The 15,876-nt window shown below is 39.4% G+C and overlaps 1 protein-coding gene across 3 annotated transcripts in view; it reads left to right on the top strand.

The window, feature by feature from the left end:
• The window catches only part of alcama (activated leukocyte cell adhesion molecule a), a 73,066-nt gene that overhangs the window by 52,193 nt on the left and 4,997 nt on the right, over window positions 1-15,876 (top strand). For 2 of the 3 annotated variants that reach the window (XM_044370265.1, XM_044370264.1), the window contains exons 5-13: window positions 3,281-3,368; window positions 3,971-4,141; window positions 6,926-7,050; window positions 7,544-7,676; window positions 10,278-10,390; window positions 11,103-11,226; window positions 11,721-11,842; window positions 13,361-13,490; window positions 15,734-15,760. In XM_044370265.1, coding sequence (XP_044226200.1) covers window positions 3,281-3,368; window positions 3,971-4,141; window positions 6,926-7,050; window positions 7,544-7,676; window positions 10,278-10,390; window positions 11,103-11,226; window positions 11,721-11,842; window positions 13,361-13,490; window positions 15,734-15,760 — 1,033 coding nt within the window. The remainder of the gene's footprint in view (window positions 1-3,280; window positions 3,369-3,970; window positions 4,142-6,925; window positions 7,051-7,543; window positions 7,677-10,277; window positions 10,391-11,102; window positions 11,227-11,720; window positions 11,843-13,360; window positions 13,491-15,733; window positions 15,761-15,876) is intronic. The other variant, XM_044370266.1, reaches the window with a different exon arrangement.

Below are 15,876 nucleotides of genomic sequence, written 5' to 3'. Positions count from 1 at the left end.
ATGAAGACATAGCGCGCATCTTAATAGTATTTCAGGCAAACTTAATTCATGACCTGAAATGTAAGAGATTTTTGTTTGAGGCTCATCAACCTGCTGTTCGTAACAAGGTGTGTGTGTCTTTTTGTGTGGTGGTTTTCTGCTCTGTGGTTTACGTGCGTCAGACACCAGACAGATTCTTGTTGGTGGTGCTTGGGTCAAGCTAATTGACTGAAAGTGACAGAAACACTGGAAGCGTACATCTGTGAATGACATTATTTTTACACTTTTACATTCACAGACTCAGAGAAACAGAAGCTACATTCACTGATTGCTTCTCTTGGTGGGTTAGACTAAGTTCATTAATAAAAGAGTGTGTCATCTGCAAAGTGTAGAGGCAGATAAGGTAATGACTCGTTACAGTGTCGGAAGATATCTCCTGACAGGAGTCACAAAGGCAGACGTGTATCTACATTTTCCAACAGTTACTGTGACTTCTTCCTTCGCACATTAAGAACTTGTATGGGATAATATAAGAAATGTTACTGAAGGACATTTTTAAACACCAACATACAATACATCTAGAAAGAAATTTACGAAAAGTTCAAAAGTTTGACTAGAGGAGAGAGGAGATGGTGTAGATGGAGCTTATCTTTTTACATTGAATGTGATGGGGGAAAATGCATTTGAAAAAATAGTTGATCTGAATAAGAGAGAAGAGATAAACATTGTACTTGGATGGCAGCCCGTGCTCTGAGTTGCTCCAGTAAGTCATTTAAATGGAGCTCTCCTCCTGGACCTATAGTATGTTAAAAGCTCTTTGTATTACAGTAGGCTATTGGATGATGGATGGTTGTTGTGGGAATTTTTGTTATCTGTCTCAGACAGCACATTCAACCTATCTTCTCTCCTCCTGTGGTCAAGTTAAATAGCAGTGTATTCTCCAGCCTTCCCCATAGATCAGACCATACAGTACACTCAGTAAAGTGTTTTTTAAATAAAGGATATATAACACAACTGACACTGTGGAATTTAAGCTGTTGTAATTTGTCAATGGAGGGAAGCTAAAGAGGCTGTCTTTGCATGTCTCTTGCCAACAAAAAAGCCACAGTACATACACACACACACACACACACACACACACACACTTCTCTCTTAAAGGTGCAATCACCTCCTGACTTTTCCTGCTCCACATCACATAATGATCACGATATACTTGCAGGGGTTTCACAGGGTTGTTGATCAATGCTGACAACTCAACAATTACTTCAATCACTTTCTGCCCTGTGCTCTGCTTTGAAACAAGAACGCTCCACTGTGCATTGCATTTCAAGACACTCACATTCACTCTCCACCTATTGGCATTTTCAACGGCTCAGTGATGGACGACAGTGTTATGAACAAGCAACCAGTGTAAAAAACACAAACAAACTAAAAAGCTGAGAAGCCTCAAGCTGAAAACAGTAAATGCCAAAGCAGTATTATTATTCTGGTATTCAGCATAGTGATATATTACCTCCTTACAATGCATTCCTGCTGGATGTCTGCTTTCATTAACTATGTGACCTGTTGCTTTTTGAAAATGGCAATGTTGGTGATGTTCATTCGTAATGTTGACTCATAGCTCAACCACAAATCAGCTGACTGTTAGCTGTGAACACTATCAGCTAGTACATTATCTGATGTGACGTATCAGACCCGTCAATAAACAATTGAGTAAACATGTGTATGACATTATTACACTTGTTTATGTATTATTTACAAGCGTGTAATGTGGTACCATCTGTGTGACATGGACGTCACTGACAGCAGTCCTAATCAGATGTTGACACAGTACAGATAAGTGCATGTTCCACCATTTATCATTCAGTCACCACGATTAGAGACACAGTATCCCTGCTCTGTGATAGCCATGGAATTAATGTGTGGATCTGATTCTGTTCTGATAGAAAGATATGCCTTTAGCTTGGTTATTTGTCCCTTCTGACTCTGTGGGTATCTCACGTGGACCTACTTAATGACCGACAGCAGAGGACTGGTTGTACTGGGCAGCTCCCAGTGTGAGTTACTATATGAATGTAAAGCATAGAGTGACTGCAATAGTGCATTTTGGTATAAGTTGACTAAATGCTACCTCATGCCTAGAGTCTTTAAACAGTTGTCATTTCATTTACACAAGTTGCCACAAGTTGGATCAAAATATCAGACAGTTTTGTTTTATGAAAAATGAAAGCAAGACTAGAAGATGAATATGAACGTCTGAATGCATGAAAAGAAGTATCTCTTCTAGCCTGATGTGTTGGTGAAGGATGAGAAGATGAGTCTCATTTTCTCCAACACATTTGAAGTATATGTATCATTTTAAAAAATGAATAAGGTTGTCTGCAGCACCAAATAAATATTACATTTCTAAGAATGTCTCCATTGCAAAAACTAGTCAATACTAAGATAAAAACGAACACGCCTACATACATACATTAAATGCATACATGAATAAGTTAATAAATCTACCTATATTTCCCAAGAGAAGAGTCCACGTTTGTGGTGAGTCACGTTCACTCGGGGGCAGGAAGAAGCACAGGATATGAAACCAGGCAGTTTGGTAGAAGGAATGTTCTTATGACTCACTCTTTATCTGGTTCACACACAGCGTATCTCTGCCACCGTTGCTGACCTTCAGTCGTAAAGATGTAACAGCGAGACAGTGTGCTTATGAAAACAAAAACTAATTCATTCCTGAATGAGGTAGTTGTTTGTCTTTTCTGGCCTGCGTCCAACATTCTCCTGTTAATGTTGGAAAGCAGAGGTTACATTATAGAACCACACAGAGACAGAGAACAGGACGGAGAAATTAGGTCTTCGCTGAAATTGGTTTTTAGCTGGTGAAAGCAGGTATTTTCTGCAGTGTTACTTCCACAATTATTATTTTCATGGTGAAATAGCCTCTGAGATAATATTCATTCTACCATACACACTAAAAAACACACAAACATGTTAATAATAGAATAATATTGATGTTCTTGTGTGAAATCAGATAAAATTGTAGCATCAGGATTGATTCAGGTTAAAGGCATAAAGAACCAGTTTCACATTGTTCAGTTAATTTATTATCAAACCTCATCACTTCCATACAGACAGTTGATACTGATGGAAATACTGATAAATTGAAATAAATGTTTCTGCATCTGCTTCTTAGCATTTTCAATGAAATGCCTGAAATTTGTTAAAATGTGAATGAGTTGTGTAGATATTGTTGTATAATTTTTCAGTTTTTCTGTTTTATTCCCTTTTCTGTTTTGTTCAGGTGGGAACATGTATTGCGGCAGATGCAAACCCCGCAGCTATGATCAGTTGGAAGAAGAACGGAAAGCCCCTGATAGCTGATGGGAAAGGTAACGCAACGCGTGCTGTTTGCTGACACACCCAGAAACTATCCTAGCAGTCACACCACACAACAGGCTGTCATACAGAGATCTCCCTGGGGGCCAGCAAATGTTCTTGTACAGTGACAGGAAAGTGAAAATGAAATCTGTCATAGTGTATCATATTTACCCAAGACAATAGCTTAAACAATAGACAATAGAAAGATATCATTCACTGTTGTTTACTTGTCACGTAAGGATGCAGTAATATGATGCTGCACCTTGACTTTTGTCATTTGAATTTTATCTACTCCTGGATCAAACAGTAACAGGTGGAGTAACAGTATGTAAAACAGTTTAGGGTTTGTTTAATCCTAACAGTGAGTACCTGACAGTACACAGTCACAGAATTGTTGTTGAAAGGCAACTTACGCTTCAAGACTTTTCTGGGTTTACTAACTTTCCATCAACTGGACTGGTACAATAAACCTAACCCATCTGGTTTTGCAGTTCAGCTAAACCAAAGAAAATTGTTTAACCTGAGGCTGAATGCTCCACCTCCAGTGCTCAATATTCTGTACTTGTGTTTGTGTGTGTGGTTGATATCTACCTGTCCATTCCTTCCTCCGCAGCTGTTGTGATCACCTCCAGCACAAAGCTGGATCCAGCCACAGGCCTATCCACCACCTACTCCACCTTGCAGTATGCCGCCACCAAGGAAGACATGGGTGCAATCTTTGTCTGTGTGTCCACACATAAGCTGATCAATGAGGAGACTGAGCTGAAACCCTTTCCCATTCACTGTGAGTGGAATACAGCGCCGCCACCAGGCTCCATAACTGTATTACACCTTCTGTTTTTTCCCTTGCCCACATACACTAGGTTGTCAAGAGGGCTAAGGGCACTAAGGTAGAGGTACATCTTCAACTGGTAGATTCAATACTTATTTAGTTGTTGTTTTAATGAATTGACACTAGGGGCATGTTTATTAAGGCTTTTCAGCTCTGTTGTTAAAAACTGTGTTTGTCCTTATTTACTAAAGGACCACACTGATGGCCTGTTATACTATTTTTTTTAATATGTTAAGAGCAATAAACTAGTCAAAGGAGTTCAATCTACCACACTTATTTTTCATATCTCATACGATCACTGATCTTTTAGATGAGGTGACAAAATTAGGCTATTCCCCTCACAGTTTGTCCTCCAAAAGTGTCTCTTCAACTAATACTTCAGGTTCAGCAGACTTATTTTATAACATATCATTATTTAGCACCACTTTATTCAAATCGGAATGACTGCGGATATTCAATTCAATTCAAATTAAATTACATTATTATATTTATTCATCCCCTGTGGGCCAGTTGTCTCCCTATTTATCTGTGTTGTGACTGGCTTGATCACATCACATCAAAAAAGGAAGGTGCACACAGCAGCAATCAGTTAAATTAATAATATATTAAACATACCCCAAATAAATAAAACCATGAGGTGTGTAGTGAGTAGTCAGTAATGAGCATGGTGTTGAATGCTATATAGAACTGTATATACCTAATAAGTGTTGCATTTTGCATCAAGAAAGGAGAAGCCAAGCACACCCCAAACTATCCAAGCCAAAGAAAACAACTGTCCATTCCTATTAAAAACATCAAAACTTGGGAGCGATATCAGTTGGCTCTGTTTTTTGTCCTGATATAAAGGTGATGTAGTGTCCAGATCAGTCTGATCAGCTGCAGCATCCAATCACTGCAGATGTCCAGTAAGGGTGTGTGTCAGATTGATAAAAGACTTCAGTGAAGGATGGTCTCTTGAATCCCCACTCAAGCCTCCTTCAGGCAGCCTCCTCACTCTTCCAAACAGCAGTTAGGGAATTGAGACGTCCTTCATGATGGCGGATCAGAACGATTTCCGGGTCACCTGAGGAGTGAGAGGCCATGAAATAAGATAATGAGAAGCACCCAGAGGCACCTAACACAGACAGTCCAGGGTCAGCACATCTACCAGTTATTTGTGAAAGACTATTTCACAAGGTAGTAAAGGACTGGGTTGAAATGGAAAACACCTGTTAGTCCTGAGACTAAATATATTGTTTGTTTAAGCTGTAGAGTGGTTAAAAACATCCTCATAAGAAAAAGAATGTAAAAATTTCACATATAAAACTCAGTTCATTGCAGTCTCCAAGATCAAGCTGTGTTCATGACCATTTACATGTGGTTGATTGAGACACTGAAGACTTACCAGCTCACTCACTGCCAACACTCAACCAGAGCATCAGCTGAATGTCTAAAATGCTTCCCCATAAATAATTCATACACCACACACACCATGATTCAAGATAAGAACAACACTGCTCAAACGTCCTTCTGATTAACGTAGTTAAATAATGAGTTGAATAAGTTCAATGGAATGAACTGAATGAAATCATCTCAATACTGGACTGATTGCCTGACAATAGCAGCTCCTTTAATTCACATGTGGTAATAACGCTAAGCGGTGACTTTCCAGCTGAAAGGCAGCAAACTGATGATTGATTGATGAACCAACTTAAGCATTCATTTTATAGAGGGAAGCCAATCAGGGGTCTAGCTCTGAGATGTTTAATGCAGTTAGTATGAAATTGCCTTGAAACAGTGGGAATCTTTGAGATATGTTTCTTTAATTTGGTCATACATATATTATGTGTATAATGAAAGGGAAATTTAAGCTCCTGAAATAGAGAACCCATCTCCCAAAGCACCTACAGTGTAGCAACAGAGTCGATTACCAGTAAAAAAGCTGCTGCCTAATCCAGAACTGACTTGCTATATAAACAGAACAGCAAATGTGGAGTACCTGATGCTTGATGGTAGGTAATGACAACATACAAACTGACATATGATACAAGAACAACAAGACCTCAGATGTTGCAAGGACACTACAAAACATGTATGTATGTAGACAGTATATAATATAAAATGTATATGTATTTAATTGCTGTGTGTTGTCAGTGCTTTGTGGTTGTCTTTACCACATGTGAAAGGGTTGCAGGCTGTGCTGGGTTGAGATAGTTGTTGATTGAGTACATGAAGGTGTATGATTGAACTTGTTATGGGAGGCGGTCTTTCACAAGGCTCTAGAAACTGCACATACTGGCGGCACGGCGAACAATGTGTTTGCTGAGCTCTCTGCTGTGGTTGGCTAAAGGATTTTTCAGGATTTGGGGGGTTTTGGGGAATTCCGTCAGGGAATTACAGTCAGTGCACTCTTTGTGTTCCTGATCACATTTCTGAACTTTGAAGAGCAGCTGCAGTGGGAGGCTTGGATCAATAAATGAAAGAGGGGATCTTGTACAGCCACGGCAGCAGCAAGTTCACTGGAGAATTTCCAATTTGTAAGCTAGTGAGGCGACTTTTCCCCCAGTTTATTCCCGTGTAAGGAGGGTGGTCTACACGCTTGGTTGATGGGGTCACCTTTTGAAATGTGATGGAGGATTATCTGGTCTGTATCTGTTGTGCTTGATGGTTGAATTGATCCACTGTGAAGGTGATTTATTTGTCAGTGGAAGGTGTCTGTGAAGTTTTGAAGCTCATGCTACCTTTTACACCTCTCAGATCCGTCAGAGAAGGTAAGCCTGCAAATTATGCCCAAGGGGCCCATCGAGGAGGGAAGTAACGTGACATTGAAGTGTAACGCTGATGGCAACCCCCCACCCAGCTCCTTCCTCTTCCACATCAAGGTCAGTCGGATCCCAAACTTCAACCTCAAGGAGAGTAGTACTGTCTGCTCTGGAATAATAGTTGGTCATTGTGAATTCAGCCATTGCTTCACTATCCAGACTGAGGCAGCCACTCATTATCACCTGCCACAAATTTTTAATACACTTTTTTTTTAATTTGCCTGAATAGAAAAGATATTATTCAAAAGGCAAACTAGAATTTGGTGACATCAGTTAAATTTCAAGTATTATACACTTTTGAGTTATTGCTATAGGTTTTTAAAATCTGATATGACCCTATATGCTTCATTAATCTGACTTTAGGTGAGGGTGTTTAATTTCAAATAATGAAGTATAAATTGCATTCTTCTTTTTAGAAATGGCTCCTGTCTTCATCCTTCCTCCTTTCTTCCTTTCTTTCTCATTTCTTGGTGTGATTATTTCAGAATGACAGAAGCTAATAGTTTCCTCTCTCCTCCTCCTCCTCCTCATCCTCCCCTTCTCTCTCTTCCAGGACCAGAAAATACTGGTGGAAAATTCGGACACATACACTTTGACCGACATCAGGAGAGAGGCTGCGGGTGAATACAAATGCTCCCTGGCTACAAATGAGAAAATGGAGGATTCCCAAAACATGGTTGTTAGCTGTGAGTACTCATGACATATGCAGAGCCTTAGCATCCTGTAGCACAAGGAGTGAAATCATTGCTGTGACAAAACCTCCAACTGTTGTCGACACTTTTGCCTCGAGCCAAGAAACAGCTGCTTCCTCAAAACTTTTCCATTCTCCTTCCTCCTTGATTGAAATTTCTTAACTTCCCATATATAACAATGCATTTTTATCCACTGTAAATACAGTCATGGGAGCAGGGTAATGGTAATCAAATTTCAACTTTGAGAGCCCAGCCTGGCAGGGAGGCAGAGTATGGAGTGCCAGGCAGGGAGGAGGAGAACTAATTAGAAATTTCTGACATCAAGTGAGTAAAGTGACAAAGTGTTTGGGTGGGCGAGAAGCTCAGGCAACTGATAAGCTGTTTTTTCCCTCATACCATCCACCAGCACTCCCTCAAGTAATTACTCCCCTCTTCCCAGGTGTATGTTTCTGCACTTTCAGTTCAAATGGGCCCTATGATTGTAATAAAAAATAAGTCTGACATATTTTTCCTTCTCTATGTCCCATATTGCAGCTTCAGTGCATTTCACACATCTTAAACAAAGAAGTGTTTTTTCAGCTCCCTACTTTTAAATTGAGTTTGTGACTGAGGAAAGAAAAACAGTAGCTCTCCAAATTGGAAATTGTTTAAGATACTTTGGTGAGTGTATGTTTGTGCGTGTGTCTCGACGGAACGTGTGCTCATAGAAAAGAAAAGTTGCCGTTGCTCCGGCTAGCTAGCTGGCTGATAGGAACGTAAATGTCCTGTAACAGCTCAACATTTCCCACCTCTTTGTGTGATGTCATTTTTTTTCCACTTTCCCGCCAAAACTAGATGATGAACTTCCCCCTAAAACAGCAAGTCCTGTACTCAGATACATATACATTATTTTTTTTAAACAATTCACATATATTCTACAGCTACAGAAAGAAGAAGAGTAAGATTATTTAAACCCATGCTGGATGAGCAATGTATTATTATGGTGCGTCATGATTTCCAGCCACTTAATGCTCTACTTATATTAAACAGTAAATAAACAGGAAACAACAATAATGGTGGATAAGAACGTCTTGAATGTGTCACCCAAATGAGACGACATCACTAACATTTCCTGTAGAACTTCCTTACTGCTGATTAGTTTTTCCAGACTTAACAAACATGCACTTAGTGTGGGATTAATTAGTGTTTTTATTATACACTGCAAAGTAAGAACAGAACAACAAAGGCATCCATTAGTTTTGTCCCTGATGCAGTGTTTGAGGAGTCGCTATTTAGTTTTATGATGACATATGTGTGTTTATAGATTATGGATATTGTACTGACTGTAAACATACTTTAATTACTACAGCTTTGTAGCTTGCAGTGGTGTGATGAAAAAGAGATGTTTAATCTCTTGGGACTTCCTGGTCATGGTTAAATAGTTGTCTATTATACACTGAATTCATAAAACAGATGTGAATGCTGTATATGAGTTGGGAGCTCATATCTACCAGAATTTCCATATTACCTAAGTGCACCACCATGTCATGTTATATCTACTTCAAAGATGTTCTGGGGAAAACATCATGTCAGCCTCCTAGTGGTAATTGGTCTTACCATGGGCTATATGGAATTGTGGCATTTGAGCCTGGAATCACTGCAGAATTGTGTCGACACAAACACAAACATAGCAGAAAATGCACTATTAATGCTGGCTTTATTCTATATTGTTGTCATTGTCAACAAATGCCATGAACAGACCAAAACAAATAATGTGTTAGTCCATCTCTCAACACTTTTTGTCTTCTCTTCCTTGTTTCGGCACTCAGACCCAAACCCATTGTTCCCTACTGAATATGTCTTTAAGAAATGGCTCGCAAATATATAATTTTATTTTTAGTAAAAGTAAAAGCTATTTCCCAAAACAGCTTGTCACTGTAGTTTTCAGCAAATCAAACAGGAGGAAATAGTGCATTTTTTGGGGACTATTTGCAGAGGAATAACCACATTTTGGTTTTCTAGTATGTCTGGTAGCAGAACGGTGTGTGTGGGTCAAAAATAAACTTCAGTGTGTGTGTTCATGGTAATGAAGGAACACAATGGAGGTCACAGCCCAGAGGAATAAGATATGTCAGACTTTGGATACACACACAATACTTGTTAGTAGGTCAATTTATTGTTAGTTTGGGTCTGTACATGAGTTTTGTTCACAATAAGAAAAATATATAACATCATGAGCTACAGCAGCAAAATGTCATCTCATAAGCCTCACAGATCAATGCTCTACTCACCAAGCACATGTAGGAGGCATCACCTTGAAGCGTATAGTCTAGTTGATTTTAAACAAGGTCAGGACACAACTGACCCTGTGTTATACATGAGAAAATGCTTAATAAATGTTGTCACTTGGTTTTTGTTAATCAGTGGTTTATTTAAAAGAAATAATTTGTCTCTCCAGAGAATAGCAAGGAAAGTGGACCATGGGACATTAGGGCGTCATGGTTAATGCATCATCGCGATAAGAGGCAGCAAAATAAATGGACACTGTGCTTACCTTCAGTTCAGTCAGCCAATATGACTCGACATAACCATCGTTTTTCTGTCTTGTTTTCTCAGACCTGGACCTGAGTCTGAGTCCCACTGGGAAGGTTGTGAAGACAGTAGGGGACACCATGGATGTGAAGATGGAGAAGAATGCCTCGGGTGATGCCGAGACAACATGGACTAAGGTAATGGGTGCTGAGGTTGGGTGTTGATCAGAGAGAAGAGGCATGGAAAGATATAAGGAAATGGAAGAGTTTGCCTGTTTACTTTCTCTTCAGCCAGTAATCAAACCTGCCTGGAGAAACTCACTCTGGAGCTCTTATATACAGTGAGTAGTGGTCAGACACTGATGATTTGTTTCCTTCATCACCTCAGGAGCTGAGTGGTAATGTCAAAACATTTATTCAACACTGTGTGTCTGACAGAGAGCTCAGCCTTAACTATAAAAACCTAAAGGAAGACACATTATGTTACATTTATTGAAGGGATGGTAGATGTTCTTAAAGAGGAACTATAGTTTAAATTTTTATCTACAGACAAAAGCAGAAATCCTGGTAAGATATAGTTGATGTATTGGGTAAATTTAGACTGGTATAAAACATAAAATAAAATAACATAAGGTCATTGCAGCAGCAAAATAGGATATACTGTAGATAAAAGTAAAGCCAATAATAATATCTGAAATGAGCATGCCCATGACCCTGAACAAGAGAAGTGGGCAAAGAAAGATGGAATTGACGTCTTGCATTCATGCATTTATGGAATGTCCTTGGTAGTAGGAGCGGCTGTGAGAGCAGCTTGATAAGTGCTAATGACACTGGATGAGAAAGGAATTTGTGTGTTACTGGTGCATTTAAATGTACAGGTTCACTTTGACGTTGTGACTCTGTTTTTCAGAATGGAGTGAGAGTGAGCGAGCCTCAGTTTGCTAAGTTGACCTTTGCTGATGCAGGACTCTACGTATGTGCAGTTTCCATGTCTGGCCTGATGCGAAAAAAGAGCTTTGAACTGATTGTAGAAGGTGAGTGTTTGTGTGTCATAGTTATCTCCTCTACTTGTGAAAAGATTGGGACACTAAGAATGTCTCACTCTCATATGTTAGTTGTAGCAATCTTTTTTTTGAAGAAGTTATAAACCTGCCAGGATGGAGGTTCAGTTATTTCTAACCAAAATTTGATTTTAAATCTTGAAACTATGTTATGTAACATTTTAAAACTGATACCTGAGGTGTACCCTGACTGAAATGTTAAGGATACAGTATATAACACCCACACTGAGGCACCTTGAGTACTGTATCTCCACTGTCTAGTGCATCTCTCTTTCATACCTGAGGCACATTCAATAGCTGAAGTCCATAAAGGTTCCCAGCTTTCATCTGGATTTAATCTGTTCTTCTGGAAAAAACTTGCAATTTGTAACATTTTATTAACTCAGTGTACACCACACCACATGAAATACTTTATAAGATGCTACTGAACTGACCATGTTAGTAACAATATAATGTGTTTGCATCAGGAAAGCCTGTGATCACCAGCCTGACCAAACACCGTGCTGATGATGCCCAACACAAAGTTCTGACCTGCGAGGCTGAGGGAGTGCCAGAACCCAGCTTCCAGTGGAGTGTCAATGGCACGAATGTAAGTGTGGAAGAGTGAGTGAGTGTGTGTGTGTGTGTGTGTGTGTGTGTGTGTGTGTGTGTGTGTGTGTGTGTGTGTGCGTGTGTTTTGTATCTTAAAAGCAGAGATGTGTCGAGTTAGGGTGTTGGTGGAGAAAAAGCAGCAAAATGAAGCAAGATAACAGCAAACAGTGCAGTGTGGTGTGATTAAAGAGTTCTTTGAGGATACTGTCAGAGTTTGCTTTGCTCTTGCAATTAAAGTAAAGAGAGCTCATACTGAGGTTTTCACTATTTTCTACCATTCCTCTTTTATGACAGCCCTCTGCACAGTGTTGTTGCATTGCGGCTGTATGCATAGTGCAGAATTGTTGTAGCAGCCACTGTGTATTGGATCCTGTGAACTATCCTTCTGGCAGGCAACACTTTGAGCTATGATGCATCAGTGGCAGTTGAATGAGGGTCCTTTCTACACTTAAAGCAGCTTAATTGTCCTGTTAAGGAAAACATTTGATAAATGATGGCAATATCCCAGACAAGTAGCAGCAGCCTCACAATACACAGTAGGAATAATAGACTGAATTAGCAATGAATGCTTCAAACAGTTGCATATCGTTTCTGTCCTGTGAAAAACACTTATCTCTAATTTGTGAACTTTTTGAGTGAAGTTCTCTGCCGGGTGACAGCACATTTTCACAAGATCCAGTGGGTTTTAAAGTATTTATTTATAAGAAAGCAGAGAATTTGCTTAACCCATAAAGGAACACTTAATCCTTGATTTTATTGGAAAAATTCAAAACCAGCAAATTTGTAGATACATGATTTTGACTGGAGGTGACAGTATCTCCTGCTAGATTTTGACGTGATTATAAATGATGGTGCAGTGTCATGAATGAATGTTTTAAAGAGCCTGGGCCCTGGTTCTGAGAGAAAGATCAATGGAAACACAAACAATGCTGCACATCATTGTGCAGTGAGGCAGATTAAAGAAAATACAAAATGGAAACATGCTCCTTTCAACCTAATTTTTTAAATTTGCCAAACTAATCTCATAGACAGCCTTTCCATGCAGCGTGGGTGCATGGAAAGGCTTCAGTGCAGAACATCATTCACTCTGATAAATAATGTACTTATCAAGATGTTCTGTGATGAACTACCTCAGGCCTCATTGTGAAAAGGTAATGCTCCAACAATGAATCAACATTTCTTGGTTGGATTCAGGTTTGTTGGCAAGGAAGATGATGTTTTGTGTTTACTTCTGCATTCAGAATGAGTTTGCAGTTTGCTTGTTTACTATCAGACTCCCCCTGCGTATCGGCAGAGTTCAGCTCCCCTGTCTGATGTCGACATTTGCAGTATTTTCCTCCCTGTCTTCCCACCATTTACCATTTACACCATTTACCACCTGTCAAGTAATATACTGAATATCCTGTAGAATCAATAATGTGTGTGCAACTAAAGAGGCTGCTACATGTTTGAGATTTATTCCCCTAAATATTTCTGAACCCTCTTCTTCCCTCGTGTGTTTTTGCTGTGCCTCCAGGAGCAGAGCTCCTACATCAATGGCAAGGCCACCCATAAAATCACTGTGATCCCCACGGTGAACCTGACGGTCACCTGCAGTGTCAGCAACAAGCTGGGAGATGATGTCAAGACCATCAACGTCTCCTCTGGTAAGTTAATGCTCATGCACACTGTAAACAACTCGGTTGGTTCCCAGTTGCTGGAAGAGAGAGAGGTGCAGTAATGTATCTATGAAGTCTGTCACTGAAGTTATACAGCTTTGAACAGATGAATCATGTATTCTCACTTGCTTCGCTGTGGTACTGCCTTTCATTGTTTGGAGTTAATGTATTAGGCTAATTAGGCAGCATTAGCTGAAAACAGAGAGAGACGAATTAGTCAAATTCATTTTAAGATTAACTCTGGATGCAGTCATTCTCCAAGCATGGCTTTTAACACCCATTAAAACATGAAATCACACAAATCTGATTTGCTGTATAATGACAGCTTTTCTCAGCCAGTAACCCTGTTGACCATCTACACATCTCAGTTTTTCTGCAGCTCAGCTCTGTATGAAACAAACAGGCTGCTGGTGGCTTGATGATTGTGTTGTTGCCAGTGTGAATTCACAGTTAGAGGGGATCTTGCCAGCAGCGTTCAGCTGTAGCTTGATTACTGGAGCCTCATTTTAATAATGATTGCTCTTTGTAACAGTGCATCGCTGGTTCTATAACTGAGTTACATTTAACAGGACGCTGTCTAAATAGAGCGAACACCAATGCAAAGCCTCTCTGCAGTTAAAGTTCATTCAAGTTGCTTGCGTGAGAACTGTCTTATTTTTTATGGTCAACCCAGAGGATAAAACTTTAACAATTAGAACAGTGAAACTGGGTCAATGTATCAACATGAAGTAACAGTGTATAACAAAATATATAAGTAGGAATAAGCAAGGGTGGGGTTGTACAATAATAATAATACATTGACAAGAAATATATGGATTATTATAGCTGTGCGGAGGTGTGACATTCACACAAAACACACTGAGGCAAAGCAAGTAAAAAACAGGAAAGCAGGAATATACCAAGTATTAAATATATTACGTATGAAGTGTGAATGACGTTGACATCTAGAGCAGCGTCTTCATCCCTTGTAGTCAAAACAGTAAATGCTAATCAGCAGTCTTCTTTTAAACTCACATCACAGCGGTGTTACGGTTGAACTGTGGATATCAAGGCACTACAATGCTCACAAAGTAGCTTAGATATTGTTATTTCTGCTCATCACACTGCTATTCTTTGTAGCTGTACGCCCACGGAGAAAGGTACACGGCGCAGATGTTCTAAGAATTGTAATACTAGTTCTTTCTTTCTTCACAAGAATAGTGACATAACAAGAAAAATAGATTCTGCTGCATTATATTAGTGTCTATTGGATCAGGTGAAGTGTGGCGCTTGCTGTACCTTAACCTACCTTAGCTTGAGATCAAATATGATTTGGTGCTGTTTGTACTTTTGTCATTATAAGAGAGAGCAAAGATGAAGGAGAAATAATCAGAAGCCGATTAACCATTTAGAGGAACATCAGGGACTATTTAGGATGAATCAATTCTTTTAATGACTATAGAATCACACCTTGTTATGTCTGTGCTTTGTCCCCCAAAATGATGTCAATATAAGCAGATGTTGGTGGTTTTGGTGGTAAATGGTAACAGATGCAAGGATTTGACACCAATCCCTCTTATCAAAGCAGTTATTCACTGAATCAAACTGTTGCAGAACTTGCATTTAAATGTAGCGCAGGCACACCAATCACACAGAAGGCTTACTATGCATACTATAGAAACTGGTATGAAAAAAACACAAAAACAAAAGGAGTAAATAGGAGAAAGGCCCGGGACTGTCAAAGGCTAATTCTGAATGCTACAGCGGTATCCTTTCATTTCATGCATACATGCTGTGCCATTGCTCTCCTCCTCATTCTTTCTTTCAGTCTGTGATAATCCTCCTTTCCCTTTGTCTCCCCTCCTCCTTCACTATCTCCGGGGTTTGGCTGGATTTCTTGTTTGTTGGGGAGCTAAACCTGTCTCGCCTTTCTTCCCTGCAGTCTAAGAGCCACTGTCTGGCATATTCTCTGAAAGCATAGTAAAGTGTTGCTTTTAGAAGGTATTGTTGCTCTTCCCTTCCCAAGGTTAAGTTCACTTGTTGTTAGGCACAATCAGAAAAAAAAACTTTGGGGGAAAAAAATAACAGCTTTATATTTCATCTTGTGTGACTGCACCTGGCCAGGCTTCTCTCACTATTCATCAAGGCAGGATTTAGTTTGCCTTTGGGTTTTTTTTTAGACAAACAACATGTGTATGTTTTTGTTGGCTTTTATTTTTTATGATTTCTAATTTATTTATGTTTGATTTCAGTTTTTAAGGAGGAAAAAAAGGAAAGAGGTAAGATTTTGTTTTCCTTTGCTCCTTTCTTTTACTTTCTAGACTTTTAATAGGAGCCTCTGTTGAACATTTTCTTCAACAAATCTCAAACTAGAGTTGAGGTGAAACCTGGCATC

The sequence above is a fragment of the Thunnus albacares genome, chromosome 13, assembly GCF_914725855.1.
Source record: "Thunnus albacares chromosome 13, fThuAlb1.1, whole genome shotgun sequence".
In the NCBI taxonomy this organism is placed as follows: domain Eukaryota; kingdom Metazoa; phylum Chordata; class Actinopteri; order Scombriformes; family Scombridae; genus Thunnus; species Thunnus albacares.
This window is presented reverse-complemented; position numbering and strand designations above follow the sequence as displayed.